This window comes from Fistularia commersonii, chromosome 3 (assembly GCF_037954325.1).
Source record: "Fistularia commersonii isolate RoL2024-O1a breed Wild chromosome 3, RoL_Fcom_v1.0, whole genome shotgun sequence".
Lineage (NCBI taxonomy): Eukaryota > Metazoa > Chordata > Actinopteri > Syngnathiformes > Fistulariidae > Fistularia > Fistularia commersonii.
In genome coordinates this window covers 13,577,397-13,599,538 of record NC_141286.1, presented here as the reverse complement: position 1 = coordinate 13,599,538, position 22,142 = coordinate 13,577,397, and the positions used below count along the sequence as shown (strand labels likewise).

Here is a 22,142-nt window from a genome sequence, read left to right as displayed (position 1 = left end):
CGTATTCATATTTAAAAATGCTCATTAGTCCAGTTGAGGACTCTTAATTATCCATTGGTGTGAGCGAGAAAGCGAATGTTTGGATATTTCCATTTGTGGCCCCGTGTTGGACAAGTGGTCGGTTTTGGTAAAACCTCTCATCAGCTGGGAATGACTGCGGAGCCAGTCTAGCTCTCTGCAACATAAACAGTATGGACAATGACTTTAAAAAAATGCGCTCATATATTTATATATGTCCCTTGTTACTGCTTCCTGCAGACACTAAATCAAGCATTTTACTGCATTAGGGTCATGATTGAGAGTCCAACTGGCATCATTTCTACTAGTTTGCCATGAGGAGAAAAACACTTGTGTACTGAACCGATGTGAAACCCAATGTTCTGCTGAGTTTTTGTTTCATCTCATCTCGTATCTGTGTCAAACTCACAAATTTCACAGAGACACTTGGCATGAGCAACAGAGTTTTTATTTTTGTACTTTATGATCTTGTTTCATTTTAATACTTCAGACCATACAACCCTCTAGCTATATCGGTCCAACATGTCGTAGACATCATACTAAATTTTTAGCGAGAGTTTAAGGAAGTTGTTATTCTGACACACACAGTGCTAGATTCATACATATCAAGGCCACTAAGTTTGAACAGCACTACTTTCTATCTCACTCTTATCTTTGAAAATAACATGTCAGTATGTTTTAAACCACTGAAACGCCTGCTGTTTCAAACCAGACTTACATCCTGCTAGAAAGAGATTTCCCGTTACTTTGCAAAGCTGAAAATATAGGAATGACAGTTCTTCCATGCTTTCTCTCAACATTCTCTCACACTCTTTTTCTGTCTATTTACATCCTCAGCTGTAACAACAAATGATAAAACACTTTCAAACTGAAAAACAAATCTTTATGGTATTGCTGTGCTCTGCCAAAAGAGGCCAAAAAAACAACAAGGTAACACTGTTTCATTTCAGGATGTGAACACAATAATGTTGTTGTTTATTTATAAAATTTTCTTTTTATAACACATTTTGATTAGTATCAATGGTAATTTTTCTAGCATTTTTTTTTTTTTTTGTAAATTTTTTTTTTTTAGTAAGGAGGTTTTAGTGGTTTTGTAAAATGCTCTCACATATCTTGGCATGGTTTACCAATTCAGAGCCACCAAAGTCCTTGACTGTTCTAAAACAAAGTCAATATCATGTAGCAAACATCTCCTGCAGTACATTCACAGGCACACAAGCAACAAGGTCACACCACTGAACTGGTTTGGGAACTGAACAGGGATCGGACTATGTGAAAACATCTTTGACTTACCACCTGTTCGCAGATGTTTACCTTTTAGATCTCAACAGGACATCTGTCATGCCAACATGGCTCTCAGCTAGAGAAGGGCAGGGATGTTGGTATGACATTTGCGAACAAGATATTAGCACATATCAGTGAAGCCATATTAACTTTCCATCACACAAAAACACGACAGGTATAGATTTTTGACGTTCTTTTTTTCCCCAGATAATTGAAGCATGAGACCATTATGGATGAAACTGATTGTGACACTCCAAATTATCTTTAAATAAAAGTAACACATACATTTTGACAACCGTTCAGTTAAAAGTAGCTGTATAATGGTAGCATCATGGACAAACTCCAAAGCACATAGGTGAGTTAGTGCGCAACAGTACAAAACCTAATGTAACTTATTTTCAAAAAATGATGGGCATAGCTATCAACTAGCTATTAATAATCTAATAGTGTTGGATCTTTAGCTAAATAATTAATAGAAAGGGACAGTGGTGGCTTGCTTGAGACAATTCAGGTGACAGCATCAAGAAAGTGAGAAAGATTAATATTAGTGAGAAACAGTGAGAGGGTGCATAACAGATTATGTAAAGTTTTAACCAGCCTTTATCTTCGTCTCGACTCCCTGCCGATGTGTGGACACGCAGACTTAGTTAACAGAGATTTGATTTTGAATGTCCGAGACCTGACACATAGTGAAATGACACAAGTCAAACAATCTGATCCCTGTTGATGAAGAAGAGGGGGTTAAATTATATCTGATTGGTCAGTTTGGATGCATTAGACTTGACCAGTAACATACAATTTTGTAAAAAAAAAACCAACAACCTTAGATTTTACCCACAGCAGTATGTCATTGATCGGTATCAGAAGTCCCCGATAATTGAAATCAGCATGTGTTTGGGCTCGATGTCATCACAAACTCAACAGGACAACCACATTCATCTATCAGTCTCTGTTCATTCTATCCTTGTAGACAGTAGGAGTCAGACTCTTGGGATTACACCAGTTCAGATGGAAGCGTCTGCAAAATCCCGCCGCGCAAATCCTTTCTGAAAGACAAACACACACAGGTGGTGTAAGAACATCATCTTACACACCAGCCTGCTTTTTAAGCATTTCTATTCAAATATCTATTTATTGTAAACATGTGTTAAACATGTGTTAGAGTATGTAGAATTTTACCATGTCTTTTTTTGGGACAAAGCAAGAGCCCTCATCAAAATTATGAATTTTAACTTCATGAAACCTCAGTTGGCCTATACACACACCCCATGAGAAGCAAAAACTTTGTGCATGACACATGAATAGGTCAGAACGTTTTTCTCATGTGGAAATCTGAATTGGTTGGGGCTAATGCAAAAGGAAATCAGGGGATGGATAGTTTAGAGCAGGGGTGTCAAACTCATTTTAGCTCAGGGGTAACACGGGGGAAAATCTATTCTAAAGTGGGCCGGATCGGTAAAATCATGACATATGAACTACTGTTACGTACCTATTGTTCAATTCACTCCTCAAACCTGGTATTTTTTAGCTTTGCGAGCCGGATTAAACCTGTTCACGGTCCTAATCCGGCCCACGGGCCTTGAGTTTGACACCCCTAGTTTAGAGGATGATAATATGAAAGGATGAAGTAAGAAAATCTATGTAACACAGTAAGGACATGCAAATGGCCAGTAATTCCTGGAAAGAGGTTGCCTGAACATTGCAAAGTCCAAACTGTGTGTAGAGATGAAGATGAGAGGCAGGGGCTCAATCCTCATATCAAACATTGTGAAATGACAGACAACTGATTGATACCATTGTCACCATGCTGTCCCTGCATTGCTGTTATTTCTGCCAGATTATGTATGCTAAGTGTGGTGGGCGGGGCCTCTGAGAAGTTTGCATGATTCTGAACTAGAGTTTAATAAAACGAGTCCAGAAAGTCATACCTTAGGATGTTGCATCAGGACTCGGTTAATGGTGAATACACCCCAGTGATAGTGATTAGCAGACAAACACAGAAACCCCCAACAGACACACACATAATTTGTTTGCTTTCAGGTTGGTGTAACAGGAACTTGTTTGTGTGTGTTTGTGTGCATGTGTGCGTACGCATCTCAAATTGGCATTTCTGAGAGTAACAATGGCTCCACGTCAGAGAGAGACCCTTATTTTGATTCCTCCTTTTCTCAACTTTTACATGTTTTAAAAGATGCAAGATTTATGCTCCTTGTAGATGTTTTCAGTCCAAATGCTTGTTTACCTGCCATCAAAGTATTTTTTCTCTTTTTCTGGGATCCTTTGCATTCACACGAGGGAAATGTTTTACAAAATCAGTCAATTTTAGACATTTTATGCTCTGTTTATATTCCCTTTCACTTTTCTTTACATATCATTTTTCACTTCAACTGACCGTCCGGTATTAGATTCAAGATTCAAGATTTAAAGCGTTTACTGTCACATGCACAGTGTAGAAACGTGTTCATTGTACAGTGATATTCCTACTTTGCTAGCCGCAGTGCAATTGGATATGTATTAGTAAGAAATAATGATAGTGAAAACATTGTTATAAATATTGTTGCAAGTCGCAGTTGGGGTTTATGTTGATTCTTGTTTTCTGTGTGATTTTGGGGTTGCTGGGAATTATGTGGGTGTGGTTTGGAGTGCAATGAATTTTCTTTTTTTTTAACTGGAATTGTGCATGAACAGTTAGTTGTATTGCAGGCTCATGTGGCACGGCTGTGGCTAACAACACCTATTGGTCATAAAACAGACGTTTTACCGTCACCTGGGTGTTTCCCTCACTAAAACACAGAATATTATAAATATGAACAGTGTTGGCAATACAATAAGACATTTGAGAGCAGCTTGGTGTGCAACTCACAAAGTGCAGGTGCAAGGATGAGTGCAGTTTAAATGGGCAGAAATTACATGTGCAGATGCGCTTAGCACCAGCTGTGTTGCATGTTAAGTGTATGTAAATAAAAAAAAGTGTCAGCTGTTTAAGAGTCTGATGGCAGTTGGGTGGAACAGGTTCTTTAGTCGGGTTATTCTACACAGACTTTTATTAGTGAGACCATGTATAGGGTTACAAAATAAAATACATCAGTTGTATTATGTATTTTAAGCTAAACATGTTGAAAAGACACAATATAAAGACATCTGGGTCTCTAAGAGCCAAAAGTTCTACCTCGTAACTAGTGTTTATTGCATGCCTTAATCATTTAATGTGAGTACTTTTCTCAATGGTTGTGGGTGTAAATTTTGTCTTAGGGTTGAATAACATACCCAATCTGACCAAAAGGCTTCATTTTGGAAATATGCTGTTGAACACTCCTATTTCCTTATAAATGGTAACTGATTTTTTTGCAGGAACAAATAATGAAACAAACGCCAGTTTTTTCATGAGAGCAGACAAAACGTTTTCCTTGCCCTGGCGAAAGTCCAGATAAGACGCGGTTAGACTCTGACCTGAATCAGCCTATAACGGAAGCAGGAGGAGGGCCAACAGGAGGTGGAGATGGGAGGTTAAGCAGGATGAAAAACAGATGTGTCAACATAAACTAGAAAAACATCTGGCTAGAGGGACACTGACAGCTGACGCCCATGTCTTCTGCCCTCCCTTCACGTCACACTCACGCAACGGTAAAAAAACAGTGTATGCCAGGTGTTCTTTTGCTGCAAAAATAAAATGTCAATCTGCTATTCATCAAGACTCCCAATTATCCAGGATAATGCAAACTAAAGGAAAAGAGCAGTAATAACAGGCATTTTAGTGACACTACTTTGTCCCTCAAGAAGTAAAGATACTAGGTAATACATAGATAATAGTCAATGGATTTTCATGTTTACAGAGTTTTTCAACCCTGGTGGTACTTTAAGCACTTTACCACTGTGCCTTATTCACTTACACTGAAAGCTGAGGCCAACATATAAAGTGCCAACCAGGAACAAGTGCAGGTTCAGTGTCTGTGCTCAAGGACACTTCAACAGTCTCCAGGGAGAAGTGGGATCAAATGAGAAACTTGCCTGTTAGCATAACGTAAATGAGGAGTTGTCAGTATTTTACGTGGGCTTCTGAAGGCCAAGTTTACACAGGTTTCTCAACCTTAATTGAAAGGTTAAAGAAAAAGTTATTTCAATGAGACCCAGGTATTTCCTTGGTTAGGTTTCTTTAGAAAAGGAATGCAGTTTCAGAGCTCAACTGCAATTTGTTTGGGAATCAAAATCTCCAGGACTGTAGCAAAACCCAGTCAACTTCTGTGACAATAAAAGTTGATATGACTACGCTAGATATCGTGTCCTTCGACAATATTAGATGAAGAAGACAGAGGCGGTTTTATCGAACAAGGCAGACAGACTCTGACTCTGAGTCAATGACAAACCGAAACAGAGAAACTCCTATTTGTTAAACAGTTGTACAGAGGGAAAGATAAGAGGCATAGCAAGATGTAGCAGAGCTGAAGATATTGAGGTCCTCTTTAGGAGTGAGGAGGATGGATAGGATCAGGAATGAGTCCACAAGAGGGACAGCACATTTTAGATGGTCTGGAGGTAAGGTCAGATCGAGATAGTTTTGACATTTACAGAGGGAAGATGGTGAATATATTGGTAAAAGGATGTTGGAACTGCCATGCAGGATAGGCCTTTAGGAAATCCTAAGAGGATATTTATAGATGAAGACAAAAAGGACATGAAGTTAGTAGGTGTGAGAGAAGAGGATGCAGAGGAGGGGCTAGATGGAGGGGATTTGCTGTGGTGACCCCTGAAGAAAGCAGGCTAAAGGGAAAGAAGAAGACAGACAGGTTTCCTAGGATCTCTGCAAAAACTAGATAAGTGCAGCTTTGAAGCATGTTACAGCCAACACCTGCTGAGAACCAGGGGTCCATCATTCAGGAGCAGAAAGACAAGGGAGAGAAGGAACTAAGGTATCTGTGTTGACCCCACAGCAGATATTCCCGGATGCTCCATGGTCAAGGCCAGTGTGGGTGGAAATGACCCCTGCCACCAAGGGGAGACTTGCTTAGCCACTGAAGAAGCCTTGTCTGTGGCCAAATATGACGCTGAGTCCAATCATATCTCTGGTGAAACTAAAATCTGGGCAAAAGTGGAAACGTCGCAAAAAGAAAAGCTTTTCTGCATTGGTCAGAGACAAACCTCCGCACTTTTCATGGGAGAAGAAGATGGAGAAGGGGACTCTTGCCTTGTTATCCCACAAATAGGGCAATGAAATGTAGCTTTAAAATGTTTTTGATTTTATACATGTTGACAAACACACACACACACACGCACACACGCACACACGCACACACGCGCACACACACACCTGTTTATGTGTGTGTCGTGTGCCAGATAATGCTGATGAAAGATGTAAAAACAGCCACAAAATAAAAAGTTAATCAAAATTCACATGTGCATAAGAGTCTTTATCTCTGTCCTAATATTAAACCATAACCACCTCTTTCTTGCAACTGCATCTCACATCATCCCAGTTCACACGAATCAGTCATGTATTTTCTTCAGATTTAGGCACCTTGCACTTTCTCTGACATTTAACATTACGTTGAGATGCACATTAAGTCTTTTCCGAGAGAGACGCAGCACTTCCCTTTAGAGAGGTACATTGAAAAATACCTTTAAATCACTAACATCAAACAAGTGCCAATCCATATTTCACAACAGCCTTATTCTAAACCAACAAGAACAACAACTCTTTCTTTTAACGTAAGCGTACAGACATAAACCATTTAAAGGCTTTGTGGCTTTTTGATGTATTAGAAAACTCTCCACTATCAATGATATCATTCATTTATAAAGTCAAACTTGTAGCAACAGCAGTTTGCAAAATGTATGTCTGGACAGGCTTTCATGACCTTCAGAATCTGATAACCTATCTGTAAGATATTCCTACATGCTGTTTCAAAAAAGCTGCATCAGGAGTGGTTCTGGTAAAGTTTCTGGGAAAAAAATACATGTGTTGGATAAAATCAGAGGCCCCCTGTTTATGAGCTGTAATTCCACTTTATTTGAAAAACCTTCCGGCCCCCTTATCCTTGTTCAGGAACAAAAGCTCTGCATCCATCAGGCTTCCAAGGCAACCAAAAGAAACAGAGCCTAAAGAACAGATGCCTCCAAAAACAGAAGAGTTATTGTTACTGCTGTGGCCAGTAGACAATTTCACTCTTCACTGTACATCATGGTGGTTTTCAGCTGGTCAATGCAATAAAAGTACAAATGTTTCTATTCAGAAGAGCCGAGGCTCTCAGGAGGTCTTTAGGAATAGAGATAAGACAATTTTCAACCATAATTTTTTTCCAATAGCCTATTTTTGCCTTTTTCTTTCCAAAGGTCTTCTCTGTCCACCCCTTATAGTGGTAATTTAGCTAAAGATCAACAATAAGCTCTTTATAATGAGCAATACATGCATTAAAAGTCAATGGAAAATTCTAATGTTAAGCAAAAATGTGCAATAAATAATGAAAACATACAGCCTTCGTATTAACAAATGCAATTAATACAGTGGTTAATATCATGACAATAATGTCAGTAACGGCAACAGCTGTCGAGGCTGCTACTTATTTTTTGAGGGTTTGGGATCCCCATATACATAAGAGGGTAGAGGGAGGAAAAGGCCCATTAAAAACGCTGAAGCAGAAGCGCCAATATATCACAATGAAGCTGGGAAAGCAGAAACCAAGGGACAACGATCTCAAATGGATTGGTGAAATGATTTACAATGGAGGAATAAAGAGGAGCCAGGTTCACACAGTGAGATACAGTGCCTTTACTGTGAATGGCATTAATGGCCCTGAGTGATGTTTTGACCCCTTTTGACCTCTGGACCCGAGCCAGACGCCTTCTGGCTCCTCTGAACGACCCTCGGAAACCCTGAAACAATGGAGCCTCACCAGCTCCCTGTTTTCTTGTTTTTTTTCTCTTGAAACTACAGCACCGAAATATGGTGTTCTCTATTTGCCATCTTTTAAACATAGTCGTTATGCTTTTTCCTTTTCTGAAATAAAGATCCCATCATGTGGGTAGGATATGCAAAATTATTTTGGAATCATTTCTTGCCTTTTTTCGGAGGAAAGTTTTCAGATCAAGAAATTCAATGGATTTTGAGAATTATTGTGGTTCTAACCAGGTATTATTTTCATTCTTTACAGAGCTGTAAATTTCATCAGCTGTTTCCTAGGCGGTAACGCTGTTTCCTAAACTGTTCATGTCACATGACTTGAAGATACAAAGGAATTCCAGGTGAATTTATAGCAGTGAAAATAAAAAAAAACAAACTTGGATTTATTTTAAATAATGCAAATTTTTTTATGTCTGTTTTGAAGATTTATGGACATGGGAGTGTCTCCTTAAAATATTTCACAAATAAAAACATGTTTTCCTCCCTCGGGAAATGTACTAAGTATGAATAAATCAATTTTTTGTCAGGATGGCATGATTTATGAGCCCAATATTCCTCATTGATGTGTTTCCTTTCTTTTCTGGAATCCCCATATTATTCAAGTGCAAATGAGTGTGTGAAGTCAAATTAAACTATTGCTGTATTTTTTTCAATATCTTTTCTTTTAAAATTCACCCTTGTTGCTCCAAAAGGATGGAAAACAACAATAGTTTTCATGTTCTCCTCGTGCCTACGTGGGTTTCCCCATGGTTCTCTATTCTCCTCCATAGTTCAAAATCATGCAGTAGGTTCACTGAACACTCAGAATTGCAGGGATATGTGAATGAGAGAGTGCATGGTTGTTTATCTTTCTATGTTGCATTGCAATTGACAGGCGACTTGTCCAGGAGGAACCCAACCCCTCACCCAATGACAGCTGGGATAGGCTCTTGACCCCCCCAATCTGAAACAGAATGATACCGCTTGGGAACCTTTCTCTTTAGGTTATGGGTCTGGATCTTTTTGCAAAGAGGGAAATTCTGTCCAGCTAATTTCAATAAAATGTTTCTCAATACCAGGCTATTCGGGATTCTGAACAAAGCTGTGTTGATAGATTTTGTCAGCAGTTGTGTGGCTTACCAGTTTGTACTCTTTGTGCAGCTTGGTGTACTGGAACATGTTGCAAAGGACCGTGGAAGCGGCCCTGGCAGCATTCAGGCTCCCAGAGCTAAAATAAAGTGAACAGATGGAGAGAAATAGCATAGAGGAAATACCAGAGAGAAATGAGGGAGAAACCCATGATAAACTCTAATTAGAAGACTAACAAACAAACAATGCGTTGAGATATACAGCCATCTACAGTATTTGTCACCCCGGTCAGTGACTCAACTCTCACTGGAGGGTTAGAATCCATGGCTTCCTGAATGCTGACACCATGAGTCCCAAACTCAGTTTTGGATGCATTTTATTTTACATAAATCCTGAAAATAAGGCATTATTCAAATAAGCCATGACTTGTTTGTTTGAAAGTCAAAAAAGTTGACAATTGAGATAAAGCTTAAACATAAGCTAAATTCAATCTGACAGGGACCTCAATGCTGAGGTTCACATAAGAAAAAGAAAATCTAATTAACTTTCAGTATTTAGTGTAATATCTGTTTTGAAAATGCTGTCCCGAGCTTGAAGGGAGTTGATGTTTAGGATTTGCCAAAAGAAAATATTTTTTTAGAACGATAAGGAATTTGTGGCTTTTAAATTTGTCGGCTTATATATTTGATTTCATGAATGAAATCATTTTATCATGCAGCTCCAATGTAGAACTAAATAGCATGATGAAACCTCAACAAACATCAGTGCTTGGGTCCTCGATCAGGCCCAGCCATGTTCTTCAGTTCTTTATCTTCTAACTTTAAGTTTTCTACAATCAGTCATCTGATCAGACGGCTCTTAAATTTAAAACAATGAATGTTGAACTTTAAAGCTTGAAGTGAAATCTTTTTTTCTGAAAGAAATCTTTGTAAAACTTTATTATTTATATATGCGGGCACTAAGGATTCAAACATCTAGTCCTGTGTTAACAGGATCTGGAGATCTGGATGTGTCCAGTGACTGCTGGGAAAGATCTGCTGATGACAGGGGAAAGTCCTTGTGGCAGCGTAAAGAGAATGCTGACCCCACTGGGTCGGTCTTTGGCTACCTCCCCATTCTTTAGTTCCTCTTTTATTGCACCATGCTGGAAACACCCACCATAGCTACAAGAAAGAAACATGAGAGAATACCCCTTCTATGAGAGTATGGACGAAAGAAGACTCATGTACTGACAATATAATAATGACTGGAATGGAAATGACAGCACAGGAAAAGAGTACACCACGGCAACTGTCACAGCGGTCCAAACACAAGTCTGTGGCAGGAGGAAAGTTACATCATAACGTGGGTTGAGGATCCATCGGGGAAAGAAATGGTGCTTGAATTAGGAAAGACAAGGGCCCCAATTTAATCATTTCCTACGCAAACAAATCAAATCAGTCAAATGAAGCACAGCACCTGGTGGCTAACCGAAATATACTGTGCATCAGTATCAATGTCCAAATGATGTCAATGGTGGAACACTGCCTCCCTCCCACACCCGTTGTCAAGCAAAAACTACTGGGACACAAACCCCACAGCCTTGACAAGATCCAATGGGAATAGATGAACTCAGATCTGACCGCAATGCTCAAGCAACTTCAAGACTCAGTGGAGAAAATGGGGCACCTCATGTATCAGTATGGAGCCGAATGGTTTGGAGTGCAGGAGATCAGATGTACAAAAGAGATTCAAACTCTGCCAATTTTCAGGAGGCAACAAGAGATCAAACCCCTCATTCAATAAAAGAGACTTCAGGAAGCAAGGAAAAGGGCCTCCAAGCTGGATAAGGAGGGCATAAATGTGCACCAAGCAGACATTAAAAGCATGTTTTGCAACCCTCCGCAGAGCAGAGATGCTACAGAAAAGCAGGACGGTGAGAGAACAAACTAGATTCTACAAGGCTCCTTTCAGGTTCCTTAAGAGCCTCTTTTTCCAAAAGGAAGAGAATTCTTCTTCTTCTTTTGGCTTTTCCCTTCAGGGGTCACCACAGCGAATAAACTTTTACCATCTAACTCTATTCTCTCCATCCTCCTCTCTCACACCAAGTACCTTCTCAACTACCTCTCTCAATACGTCCATGAATCTCCTTGGTCTTCCTTGAAACCTCCTGCCTGGCAGCTCCAATTCCAGCATCCGTCAACCAATACATTCACTATCCCTCCTCTGTACATGACTGAACCATCTCAGTCTGTCTTTTCAGACCTTCTCTCCAAATCATCTAACATGTGCTGTTCCTCTGATGGACACATCCCTGATCCTATCCATCCTGGTCATTCTCAAAGAGAACCTTAGCATCTTCATCTCTGCGACCTCTAGCTTTGCCTCCTGTCTTTTTGTCATTGTAACTGTTTCTCGGCCACACAGTATCTCTTGTCTCACCACTGTCTTGTACACATTTCCTTTCATTCTGGCTGATCTATCAATTCTAGTCTTCTACTGCATAGTGCCCCTCACAATTTTCTCCACCCATTCTGACCTGCTTGAGCCTGTCTTTTCACTTCTTTGCCACACTCTCCGCTGCTCTGGACTGTTGACCCCAGCTACTTGAATTCTTGCAAAGTCTTGATCTCCACTCCCTGTAGCCTCACCGTTCCACACAGGTTCCTCTTATTCACACACATACACTCTGTCTTGCCTTGACTAAGCTTCCTTCATCTCCTTTCTAACGCATACCTCCACCTCTCTAGATTTCCCTCAACCTGTTCTCTGCTCTCACTACAGATCACAATGTCATCATGGTCCATGGATATTCCTGTCTAACCTCATCTGCCAGCCTGTCCATCACCACCACAAACAAGATGGAGCTATTAGCTGATCCCTGATGGAGTCCCACCCCCACATTGAACCTGTCTGTCACCCCTACAGCCCACTGTCTCACAGCTAGCATACATGCCCTGCACCAGTCTGACATACTTCTCTGCCACTCCAGATTTCCTCATACAATACCATAGTTCCTCTCTTGGCATCCGATCATAGGCTTTTTCTAGTTCTATAAAAACACAATGCAGCTCCCTCTGGCTTTCTCTGTACTTCTCAATTAGCATTCTCAAAGCAAATACTGCATCTGTGGTACTCTTTCTAGTAATGATGTCATACTGCTGTTCCCAAATGCTGATTTCTGCTCTCAGTCTAGTTTCCAATACTCTTTCCCATATCATCAAGACCAACTGCCTTTCCACTCTTCATCCTCTTCAGCCTACCTCACTTCACTTTTACTAATCCCTGCTACAGAGATTAGTACATAGACTATTGTAGACTATTGTGGTCTACAATTCTCACCTCTTCTACCCTTGCCTCTCTTTCATTTTTCACATTCATTAGCTCTTCAAAGTACTCTTTCTATCTTCCCACCACTCTTATTGCATCTGGCAGTATATTTCCCTCTCTATCCTTAATCACTTGGACCTGTTGTACATCCTTTCCACCTTTAGGTCTCTGTTTTGCTGACATATATGGATCATTCTCTCCCTTCCAACCGAGCATACAGGTCATTGTTCGCCCATTGTTTTGCCTTTGCTACCTCTATCTTTACCTTGCGTTGTATCTCCCTGTACTCCTGTCTATACTATTCAGTCCTCTCAGTATCCCACTTCTTTCCTAACCGCTTTCTCTGTATATACCCCTGCACTTCATCATTCCACGACCTTATCTACTTTCCTTCCAGATGACACACCAAGTACTCTCCTACCTGTCTCCCTGATAGCAGTAGCTGCAGTTGTCTGGAATCTCTCCCTGACCACTCAGAGCCTTTCTTAACTCCTCCCTAAAAAACATACAACACTCCTCCCTTTTCAGCTTCCACCCTCTTGATCTTCCTTGTCGCCAGAGTCATCCTACAAACCACCATCCTATGCTGTCGATGATTGGATGATTGGAGTGTCTGGCTATGCTCTCACCTACAACTACTTTGCAGTCACTGATCTCTTTCAGGTTACCTCGTCTATACAAGATTTAGTCTACTTGTGTGCTCCTAACTCTGCTCTTATAAGTTACCCTATGTTCCTGTCTTTTATGGAAAAAAAATGTCACTACAGCCATTTCCATCCTTTTGCAAAATGTACTACCATCTTTCCCTCTGTGTTCCTATCCTGTATACCAAATCAGCCCGTCACTTATTCATCCCCTCTATTGCCTGCACCAACATGCCTATTGAAGTATGCAACAATTGCCACTCTCTCATCTCTTGAGATATTCCACATCAGTTCATCGAGCTCATTCCAGAACTTCTCTTTCTCCTCAAACTCACATATCACCTGCGGGGCACAGCCACTAACCACACTGAGCATAACTCCTTCAATTTCCCGTTTCAGACTCATAAGTCTATCTGTGATTCTTTACTTCTCCAAAACATTCCTAACAAACTCCTCGTTCAAGATAACTCCTACTCCATTTCTCTTCCTTTCAGTACCATGATAGTACTACTTAAAACCTGCTACTAAGCTTCTAGCCTTACTACCTTTCCACCTGGTCTCCTGGACTCACAGTATATCCACTTCCCTTCTCTGCATCATGTCCACCAACTCCCTACCTTTTTCCTGTTATGGTCCCGATATTCAAGGTCCCTACTCTCAGTCCTATATACCTGCCTTTCCTCTTCTCTCTCTGCTTCTGAACACACCTTCCGCCTTCCCCCAGTCCTTCCACGGCTACAGTGCTGAAAACAACAAAAACTGATCTGGAGGAGTACCTCCGAATAACCCAGTCAGACATAAGGCAATACAAAATGCCATCCCATCAATTTCACCCCAGAAAATCATACTGAGATTGATGCTCCAACCAGCAAGGAGGTGGCAAAGACAGCCCAGCGAGCAAGAACAGCATCGGCTCCAAGACCAAATGGAGTCACCTACAAGGTATTCAAGTGTGTGTCCTGAAGGTCCGATGGAGTCTTGGCAGGTGAAGGCAGATAAAGACTGGGCCTCAAGTGTTGGGTCGGGCAGGAGGGGTCCTACCACACCATCAAGCAATTGTGCCCAATCTCTCTACTGAATGTGGAAGGCAAGATCTACTTCAGTGCCATAGCGCAGAGGCTGGCTGATTATATTGATACCTTGGTGGGTCTCTGTGGAGATGGGGTCCTCAATATGCCGTTATTAAGTCTCACAGAGGAATTCAAGTGTATTAAAGTAAGACCACACATGACACTGACAAAATCCAGGGATGTAGTAGTACAGAAAAAAACACAGCAAAGGCAGCAGAGGAAGCTTCGGGAGCTCTCAGACATGCTGACATCATGGGACATGTTCAGTAAGGAAGAGGAGGCTTTGTACTGATTCCTAACCGACCAGGTTGGTGTGAAGCCACTGCACCCAAGCTGAGGCAATTGGTGGTGGAGAAGGTTCACTACGCAGGTAGTGTAGGCAGTGTCCCTTGGTAAACAGGGACAGTGAACAAGATGGGATAATGTAGAGGAGGATCAGCTGGAGGGACCTCTGGGCCATGGAAATGAGACAACTAAGCTTCAAAACATAAGTCTCCCCTACTGAAGCCTCCCTTATGTAAGAAAACAGCTATGACATACTGAGCTGGCAGCCAGGGCAAAACATCGCAGCTGGAAGACTGAAGACCAGCCTGTGGAAGTGGGGTATAGAGGTCTACCAAAAGACTGCTGAGAGATGTTGAGGCCAAAAGCAACGCACAGACATGAAAAAACTGTCAGAGGTAGCAGAGATGAGAAGCCAGTGACTCTGGTGGCTCTGGTTGAAGAGGAAAGATCCCTGCTGGGTCCCAAAATGAGTATGCTGTCATCATTGCTTGACTGAGGATAACCTTGCCATGCATAGTCCTGGGGGACGGCTGCCACTTTTTATAAGGCAACTCTCCTGACCAATTGGGCATGGGACACAAGCTCAGGACTGATCCCCTTTCATGACGGTGTGCAGTGTTAAGAAGGAAAACTCAAGTACACTACTGATGCGACCCCAAATCCAGGTTTGTTTTTACTAGTGACTCTTGAATGTGCTGGCACTAAGGATTACAGCATCTGTGTTTACAGAATCTACTTGTTACAATTCTGATAATACTTGTTGTTACAACTTTTAAGCATCACGGTCATTATTTTGTTTAAAAAAATGTTATACATTAAGGAGTGGGAACTTTCTAAATTAATTGATTAATTAGAGGCTTTGTAATCATTAATCACAACAATCAAATTTTAATCGCCTGTCAATATTTAACACAAGATTAACACAAAAAATTATGGTTAAAAAATTATAAAAATAATAGGCATACTTCCTCTTACCTGTTGTCATGGGATGTTTTGATGCCCACCAGTTTGGGCAGGCCATTGAAGTAAGCAATGTCACGGGCTGCCAGGGAGCTACAGGTGACTAGGTGGTTGAGGGCTCCACAAATGTTGACCACCACATCACTGGATGGAGTCTTCTGAAAACCGTCACTTGGGAGCTTCATCACCAGAACGTTCACCATGTTCTTGGCTGCAAGTAGAGAGACAGGGCTGAACTACTGTTAGGGCCTCAACAAGCTCCAGCAGGCTGACCACACCCACTTGCCAGCCACAGCCCTGCTCCCAGTTTCCAGCTGATGAGGACTTGCTGTACAAACTGCCCACACCTGTCCTGTGTGCAAATCAAATTCACCGACTTAAATCCCATTTAAAGAACCCCTGAGCTCAATTACGAGTTGTCAGATCTTGTTGATAAATCAACTCCCTGAATCACTGTCTTGTGGAACAAGCAGATGTGAATGGTCCATGGAGCTATTTTTGTAGAATCTTCAGTAAAATTGAAGAAAGGAACATGTGAGTGTCAGGAGGTCTGAAACAGATATTTGTAGTTCAAATGACCCCATTTCACTGAAGTTATTTGTAAGGTAAATGTTTAACTAAAATTTGGAATTGGAAAAATTAACAGAATGTATGTAGACGTTCTCAGTCATCCAGGTGAATTCATTCATTTTCTTGTCTTCTGTCAGAACTGAAAAAGCCTCTCGGATGAGGGATGAAATGTCTTCAAGTGAAAAAATTCAAGTCCAGTGGCAGCGACAAGAAGATTGACTATAATGTCAAAGTGCAGCTCTCAAGGGTCGTTGCAAAACTCAAGAATCTCACAGTACCACGCACAGGCCTAAGACTTCCTGTTCTTACAGGAAAACAGCGCCTTTGTCCATGTATCTCTGTGATACAGCTGAACATTGTTCCAATGACACTCCCTGGCTCCCAAGCTGGATGCTCTCCAGGCCAGGGTGAAGCCCACTTGTCTCAAGAAACCAAAGAGCAAAGTAACACTTCCTTCATCGCTCTGTTGGATTCGTTATATTTCCACTGCAACTATCATCTTTTTGCACGTCGTTTTGTTCTTTGATGGTGAGCAATCAAATGGTACATCTGTATAAGGGTTTGACAAGAACAATCTGAGTCTCATGCAAGTCTTTTGCAAAAGACTTTGAGTGTGGAATAGAGACATGTGACCCCTAATCACCAATTGTATAATCATTTATCCCTGTGGGGACATACGTTCTCTGCAATGAACCATGAGCAGTAGACATGCCGTAAACCAGCGTCAGGGGAGCAGCGTCTTGCTCAACAACACTTCGACACACTAGGAGGAGCCTGTAATCAAACCAGGAATGTTCGATTCCAAAGACGATTACTCTACCTCCTGCGCCGTGCCACACCACCCCCAATTGGTCATGTACCTTGTCATGCAATAATAAGTTGTGTGGTGTTACCACCATGTCACTTAAAATGTTAAATTTCGCACAGTCTGAAGTCAGCCTCACCTATGTGGTCCTTGTTGGAGGCATGTCTGGCCAGGTTCCTCAGAAGGCCAGTCAGGGGCCTCAAGCTTGTATTGTTTGTGGTATCCAGTAGCTCCAGCAGGATGGGCAGCATCCTTTCCTGCTCCAGCACCACCACGCTTAGCACAGATGCCCACTGATGGAAAACCATATGCACAAACATGTCATACTGACAATTCCTGGAGTGAATTTGACCCAGTTACTGCGAAGTCACGTGGTACCTTTCCATCTCCTGCTGTGATGTTCTGCAGAGCTCCAATGGTGGCTTCTTGGCTGGTGGAGCTGCTGCTGCTGTTCTGAAGGATCAATTTATACAAGCCCACCATGTTGGGATGCCACAGCCACTCAGCCCCCTTGGGCTCCCGTGACAACTCGGACAGGATGGACACGTTCTGGTTCCACTGCTGTGGAAGAACAACAGCTCAGATAGGAGGAATCCCTTGCAAAATGTCAGCATTCATTTTGCGTGAAAGTCCAGAGCCCTTGCAGCACCGTGAAAAAAAAACCCTTGCTGAGTTTCTTTATAAATTTATTTAGTTAAAATACAATGCATGAGCATAACTTGGCCTATAGAAGTGATGGCTATGTAATTTTGGATTCTGACTGGCACAAGTAAAACCCTGTGTCCAACCATTTCTCAAAATGCATATGCTTACTGAGCCCAAAAAGATACAAGAATTCCAGATGTTTTATCAATACACAGAACACAGAAGAGGACTGTACAAGACTGAAAAGTGTGTAAAGGCATAATTATAAGTGAGTAGTGTAAACTCTTAGCACTGGGAAAAGGAGCTGTGTGTGAAGGTGCTTGTAAAAAGACTGACGGATTAATAATTCAAAGTAATGAGCCTCGTGGCTTGTTCCTCTGCAGGCTAGGCTGTCACTCACAGGATCTGATCATCACAGAAACCACGATTCCAAACATGGCTTGGTTTTAAATACTTTGTTCATTACATATCATAGAAAATGTAATTTCTAAAAAAAAAGTGTTTCCATAAATGGTGACTTTGGAAAATGTGTTTCCTGACATGTTTTATATTTGATTTGGAACCATGACATGCCAAAGCACCCATTCCCCACACACAAACACAAAACAAGTGCCATCAATTTGATGGAAGCCTTCCCTTTGAATTGAATGTTTGAAATGTAGATTACTCATAATTCTGCCAAAAGCAGAGATAAAGATCTTTGGTTGAATGTTGATGGTATTCTGTTGGTGTTAAACAACTACGTGATTTGATACCCTCAACATTTATTGCCCAACTATGAAGTCAGTTTTCAGTTCAACTACTTAAAACATACCTAAAGTGAGAGTAGCATTCAATCTAACTGGAATCTGCAACTGTGGAATGGGGGGGTGAAGTCATACCATTCTATGTGTGACTGAGGGTACGTCATGTGTGAAAGGGGGCCAAAGGGTGGAGTCCGCCCTCATTCGAAAGCCTTAAAGAGAACATACATGCAACTGTGGGTCTAATAACTTCCATTATCTCCACCCGGTATCGAAATCAGTCATTTGATCCTTTAGTTGTTCTATTGAAACCTGAGGCTCCCTGTGGACCCAAGGCCCCATATCATGTTTCTGCCAGGCTGAAGGTCCTCATGAGTTACCTGAGAGATACTCCACAAACAACCCTGAAACCATTACACCATTACAATCTGACAACAGCATGGCATCCAATCAGCCCCAGTTTTACAAATGAGCTTTGTAAAAAATGCATTTACATATCTATATTTCATTTCATATATACACAAAGTTAGATTTTTTGAAGCAAAAAACTATATATACATAGTGGCATAAATGGCATAAAGTACTCGCTCATCTGCCTTAACTTGCATACGAACTTAGCGACATCCCATTCCTAATCCATAGGGTTCAATATGACCTTTTGCCCACCCCAAGCAGCTAGGCTGTCTACAAGGCCTGAGGATGTCCACAAGGTTCAGGAGTGTGTTTATAAGAATTCTTGACCATTCTTACAGAAGTGGATTTGTGAGGTCATACTAATATATGACTGAGAGCTAAGAAGGTCTAGCTCTTAGTTGCCGCTCCAATTCATCCCAGAGGTGTTCTATTGGGTTGAGGTCAGGATTCTGTGCACGCCAGTTAAGTTCATTCACACCAGACTCTGTCATCCATGTCTTTATGGACCTTGCTTTCTGCACTGGTGCCCAGTCATGTTGTGAAAAGGAAGGGGTCAGCTCCAAACTGTTCCCACAAAGTTGGGAGCATAGAATTGTCCAAAATGTCTTGGTATGCCAAAGCTTTCAGAGTTCCTTTCACTACAACTTAGAGGCCAAGCCCAGCTCCTGAAAGACAACCTCACACCATAACCCCCCTCCACCAAACATCACACTTGACACAATGCAGTCCGGCAAATACCGTTCTGGCAACAACCAAACCCAGACTCCTCCATCAGATAATACTTTCTCCACTGCTGTAGAGTCCAGTGGGGGTGTGCTTTACACTGCTGCATCTGACACTTTGCATTGCACTTGGTGATGTGTGGCTTGAATGCAGCGGCTAAACCATGGAAAACCATTCTATGAAGCTCGCTGCACACTGTTCTTGAGATAATCTGAAGGCCACATGAAGTTTGGAGGTCTGTAGCGGTTGACGTTGATGAAAGTGGCACTATGTGCCTCATCATCCGCTGACCACGCTCTGTCAGTTTACATGGGCTACCACTTTGTGGCTGAGTTGCTGTTGTTCCCAAACACTTCCATGTTCTTACAGCTGACAGTTGACTGTTGAATATTTAGAGGCTTGAAAATTTCACAACTGGACTTGTTGCACAGGTGGCATCCTATAACATTTCCATGCTGAAATTCACTGAGCTTCTGAGAGTGACCCATTCTTTCACAAATGTTTGTAAAAACAAACTGCATGCCTAGGTGCTTTGTTTTATACACCTGTAGCCATGGACCTGATTCTGATTATTTGGATGGGTGAGCGAATACTTTTGGACATATAGTGTATATATGTATGTGTAATTATTTTGTATGTAATAAATTCTATTATTTGAAGCTCACTTTGTAAAACTGAAATAAACTTTCACTGCCAGAGCTGAAACAGGTTGTGTAATTGTACATAATATTTGTGGTACAGGTTCTGCTCATGCCCAATGCCCTATACAGTTATCTGGTTTCCCACCGAAAGAATCCTATATTTCAATCCAATTGGAAAAAAAACAAACTGTAAAAGGTAATGACTTTGTTTGCATTATCATCTACATCACTTCAGAGGAGGTTGTTGATCAGGATGAATAGCACCTGGTGCTGAAGTCATCTGGCATGACTGTCAGGGTAAAAAAAGTTTATTTTCAATCAAAAACATTGTGTGTTTTTTCCGAAGTCGCCTATCAAATTGAACGTTTTGATACTTTTCATGGTTGGAGCAAGAATTCTTGTGGGATCTTTTCAATTGAGGTTGTCTGAAATTGAGTTGACCTTCTGACAAAACCTGTGTAACAATTTTATCCTATCATCATCGTTTTAACTGAACCCAAAGAGTAGTTTTATTTTAATTTCCATAGAAATACAAAGAAAACTCTGCTCCAAATTCTTCTCGCTAAACTGATGTTTTAACAGTTAATAATGTAACAGAAAAGCAAACCTCTTGGCACGCAATATGAGATTAAAATTCGGGAATTCTACTAACAACAACTACTACTATATCTTATTACTGTCTCAGTCACATATTATGTCATTTGGCATAGGAATGATGTTGGAAGAAGGCAAGAAGATCGATCTATGTCACATTTGAGGTTGGCAGTGTCTTTTGTTTCTGGTAAGGGCACGTTTAAGAGACTGCTTGGAACAAAATTGAAAACAGAAGCCACTTAAGGAGAAGACATTGAGAGGAAACATAATTAAGCATTGTTGAAACCAATGAGGAGACTTTGTGACTAGACTGAAATTGTAGAGCCTGGAGTTATCTTTTGAAATTGTAGAACTAGTAGATGTGAGTGGTGACCTGGTGTTGATCTGGTGGTGAGTTCATCACATTCTCAGTTTATATTCTATATTCAGACCAGGATGTGCCTTCATCCACAGCATATAGGATGCATGGATGTACAAAAAAATGATGGCATCACTGGGAATAACAGCAATTCTTTGGAATGACTTGTCATTGCAAGTATGCTGTTAGGAAAGAGGCAGTTCCACATCATAGGGCATTTTGTTGAGATAGTAAGACAGAACCCCCATGAAACAGCTTATTTAATCACTATCCTTCATGCATTATAGTTGATAACTTTTGGATAAGTCTGCGGTAGCTTCAAGAATAAATAATATACCGTTATGTTACATTACATTACATTACATTACATTGCATTTGGCAGACGCTTTTATCCAAAGCGACTTACAATAGAGGACATAGGGACTGTAAATACACTTGCAAATACACGATGCACAGGAAATATACAGAACAGTGAGCTTGGGTTAGTGAGGGTTTTTTTTTTATTTTTTAAAGTTTTATGTTTATGTTTTTTATGTTTTATGTTTTTATGTTATGTTTTGTGTTCAATGAGAAATCAATTTCTGCAGTAAAGTTATCAGTGAGATGAACAGATGCCCTGCCTCCAGCACTGTATCTGGTTCAGGTTATATATCTACAGCTGAGAGGCCTTTGGGAAATGAATGACTGAGTTCTGGAGGAAGGCAAGGATGTTACAAGCACCGGAGTATATGACAAGAACCAATCCGGAACAGAAAAACTCCATGGGTCCATGGAGCGTACAGATAATATTTCATCTCCAATCCCAATCCATATAATCTTATATTCAGTGTCGGAGAACACTTTAAAACTATTCATGGATCAGCTTAATCCTGGGATTATTTGTGTGTGATGATACCTTACCTCAGAGTTTTTCTTGTTGTAGACAGTGAAGCAGCTGAGGGCGTTTCTGTCCCGGTGGGCGGAGGCCCTGTTTGGCCCCTCCAGACGTTGTCGGATTGAAGGGTGTAACTCTGAGTACAGCTGATAGGAAAGATTCCTCAGAATACACAGCGAGTTCTCTAAACCCTGAGGATTGAAATGAGAGATGATAAGCATATTCCAAGATTAAAAATGGTT

The 22,142-nt window shown here is 41.1% G+C and overlaps 1 protein-coding gene across 2 annotated transcripts in view; it reads right to left on the bottom strand.

Moving 5' to 3' along the window:
- Nucleotides 1–450: 450 nt before the first annotated feature.
- LOC147235584 (plakophilin-3-like) overlaps nt 451–22,142 on the bottom strand; it is a 48,061-nt gene continuing 26,369 nt past the window's right edge. The window contains exons 8-13 of one of the 2 annotated variants that reach the window (XM_086143700.1): nt 21,927–22,091; nt 17,287–17,466; nt 17,048–17,201; nt 15,549–15,744; nt 9,317–9,404; nt 451–2,348 (exon numbers count right to left, since the gene is read on the bottom strand). In XM_086143700.1, the coding sequence (XP_085999826.1) occupies nt 2,307–2,348; nt 9,317–9,404; nt 15,549–15,744; nt 17,048–17,201; nt 17,287–17,466; nt 21,927–22,091 (825 nt within the window). In that variant the 3' untranslated portion in view covers nt 451–2,306. Of the gene's footprint in view, nt 2,349–9,316; nt 9,405–15,548; nt 15,745–17,047; nt 17,202–17,286; nt 17,470–21,926; nt 22,092–22,142 lie in introns of both variants that reach the window. The other variant, XM_086143699.1, reaches the window with a different exon arrangement.